The 3,051-nt window shown below is 35.4% G+C and overlaps 1 protein-coding gene across 1 annotated transcript; it reads right to left on the reverse strand.

The window, feature by feature from the left end:
• Positions 1 to 233: 233 nt before the first annotated feature.
• LOC127880143 (uncharacterized) lies at positions 234 to 2,603 on the reverse strand. Its single transcript, XM_052427379.1, has 3 exons — positions 2,541 to 2,603; positions 1,794 to 1,901; positions 234 to 1,547 (listed from the first exon to the last, which is right to left on the reverse strand). The coding sequence occupies exons 2-3, from the start codon at positions 1,849 to 1,851 to the stop codon at positions 964 to 966; spliced, it is 642 nt and encodes a 213-aa protein (XP_052283339.1). The 5' UTR covers positions 1,852 to 1,901; positions 2,541 to 2,603; the 3' UTR covers positions 234 to 963.
• Positions 2,604 to 3,051: the final 448 nt, after the last annotated feature.

Raw genomic sequence — 3,051 nt, forward strand, 5'->3', positions numbered from 1 at the left:
TTTGTACAACTGTACAGCGTTTTATACAACAATAGTTTTTCTGTTCAATCTTCAATACCTGTCTTTAACATCACATTAACATTTCTGATCCGGATTTCAGTCAAATTCTTTAGTGCAAACAAAATCTAAAAGATCAACCAGTTAATTTAAATATGCATATTATCAACGAAGATGAAACATTAACTATGGTACTTTAATGATATCACAAACAAATATTCAACGTTGAGCAATTAGGAAACAGAAAGTATATAGCAGATATAGAGTGAATCACTTTATGAACTGAGACGGTATATACCATGGAAAAATAATAACAATAAAATAATATAAAATATACATAAAATACTTGTTTATAGCAACAAAACATTTTGATAACTGTACAACGTATTACCTCCTCTTTTGATGTAAGCGTACCATAAATACAAGTCATACGAATATACGAACTATATATTTCAAGTATGAGCTGAAACGCTTTGTGAACTCGTTCGGCCATTAATCAAGACATTTCAAAATATAATGAATCATTACTGTATTCGTCTATAATAAACTCATGTTCATTCTTATCACAATATACTATGTTATCCAATTAACAAATATATCAATATGGAAAATTCGAAAAGTGATTTATGTCTTATATCGTCTTTTTAAGGGTTGAAAATGAAAATTTGATACCATATTATCATAATATTTGGTCAAAAGAATCTCACGCTAGTGTAATATCGTTGATGATAGATGGCACGACTGAATTGGGTGACTGAAGAACCATGGTGCTCTGCTGAAGACCATGAAGTCCATTGCGACTAAGATCTTGCTGATTTGTTTCGTAAGAATCGGTGTTATTTCTAGTGCTTCCATTTGCCGACAATACTGATTGGATATGGCCAACATTTATCAACATATTTGAGTTTTGCTTCTGATCGGAAACCTTTTTATCGTCTGCTATGTTTCCTTCAGCCATGTACGTAGCTATTCCAAGCGTTTTTTGCTAGGCTTGAATTTCTCTAACTCCAATTCGCTGTTAGTACATGGCCGACTGGGCAGGAAGGCGTTTTCAATTGGTTTAAGACGGCTTCCATTTTTGCCGTCAGCCTGTACTTCAGAAACGGCGATTCTGACAGGGGTGCTTGTGCCTGGATTCGGGTGGCTGTTCAGATTCGAGTCCCGACCTTGATCAGAATTGTTCACGATACCGTCGTTGGTTCCAATTCCGCTATTCACTACCTTTTTGGATTCAAACACGCTGGGGATTAAATCGTCAGACGTCGGGCTCCGTACAGGAATTGTCATACTAGCGAAACTAGATATTGAGCCAACTTTGTCAAACAACGATTTCTTACGACCTCCTTTGTAGCTGGTGTCAATGGAAAATGGAAAGTGGGTAACTGATCGCTGAACTGTGAATCTAAAGTCATGACCTCTTTCCTCTGTTATTGTTTCATAGTCCAACCTGTCGGTCTGTCCCTCGAAAATGGTCCCCATGGGTCCTACCTCTGAAGGTGACACCGAGTATCCTGACAGCTTGTGCGGCATGGCCTCGATAATAAGATCCGCTGCAATACGGTGCCTTTTATATTATACGTCAAACAATATAAACGTCAAAATACATATGCAAAATATAAACATATGACATTGTAACTGAAGTACTACTTTTAGCACACGCTTATTATGTATTTCGATTAGGAATAAACTTTCATTTAACTTAAATTAAAAATTAACTCGTTCTCAGCGTGTAACCGTGTTATCATAAAATAAAGATTAAAATAGAGAAGTTGCTGTTAATTTCGAATTAAATTTACGCTCGGGGATAGGCGATGGTATAGGCTCCTTCTCCGGCACCTTCCGGCATTTCTTCATGTAAATACAGATACCAATTAGGGTCACAAGACCGAGCAAGGCCACTGCGCCTGAAAAACGTACCTTCATAATTTGAAACAATCATAACAAAAATCAAGCATATACTCTAATGTGACGTGTGGTTAATAAATACATGAATTGATTTTGCTTATCGAATGCTAAAACGTGTTCCGAATGTAAAATAACCATTACAAATATAATTTTATCACTCAATCATTTATAAAATAACAACCTGTGGCCGTGGCCTAGACTAAGCTGCTTTTTATCCTGTCAAAATATGCACATAGTTTAAAAGGTCAAATTAGTCTTGTCAGTTATAAAGCATATAAGCATGTTTTGGTAAAGTATGTCTTTGTCATTGAAAGTATACGATATACAATTTTTGTATCAAACCTTGTTCAATTAACCTCGTGCAATAAACTACTGAACTCGTACAACGGAGTATTGAATATACTGAATATAAGATACAAAGCTTATATTATATCGAATATTTTATGACGTTCTTGCCGTTTCTGGAAATGAATATGCTTAAGATATGACTTCCTTGCCAAAATATGTCCGAACAAAAATTCATACGTTTAAAGTTACTTTATTATTCATTTAACTTAACGCCTTGATATGAATGTGGACAGTCTACAACCAAACAGATGCATTCCGTGAATACCGGATGGTAGAGAAGATCATCTTACCAAGGACGCTCGCAATGATAGCCGTGGTGTAGTTCTTCGGAGCCTCTGTCGTTTTGTAGTAGTCGTAGGGGTAGTCGTACTAGGAATAGTCCGTTGTAGTCGTAGTAGGAGTAGTAGTAGTTGTTGTAGTCGTAGTTGAAGTAGTGGTAGTAGTTGAAGTTTCAGTGGTAGTCGAAGGTTCAGTAGTAGTTGAAGTAGAAGTGGTAGTAGTTGTTGGATCTGGAAACAGTAAGAGATATGTGTATTGAATTCTGGTTAGATGGTTCAAACTTGAATTACACTTTGTAAGTTTTACCTTTTGAAAGTAATATATAAAATAATTCTAAAGTTGTAATGAAATCGCTTAAAAGCGACACGAAACAAAAGAAACTAAACGAGGCTACCACAGGCAGCTGAAAATGAACAAAACAAAGATATGAAGGTATCATGAAATTGTGACAAGTTAATATATAGTAAAATGGACTATAATTATATTAGTTTGCAAAGATGAAAGAAGATACGTGTTTAAAAT

Source organism: Dreissena polymorpha, chromosome 4 (assembly GCF_020536995.1).
Source record: "Dreissena polymorpha isolate Duluth1 chromosome 4, UMN_Dpol_1.0, whole genome shotgun sequence".
Classification (NCBI taxonomy): Eukaryota; Metazoa; Mollusca; class Bivalvia; order Myida; family Dreissenidae; genus Dreissena; species Dreissena polymorpha.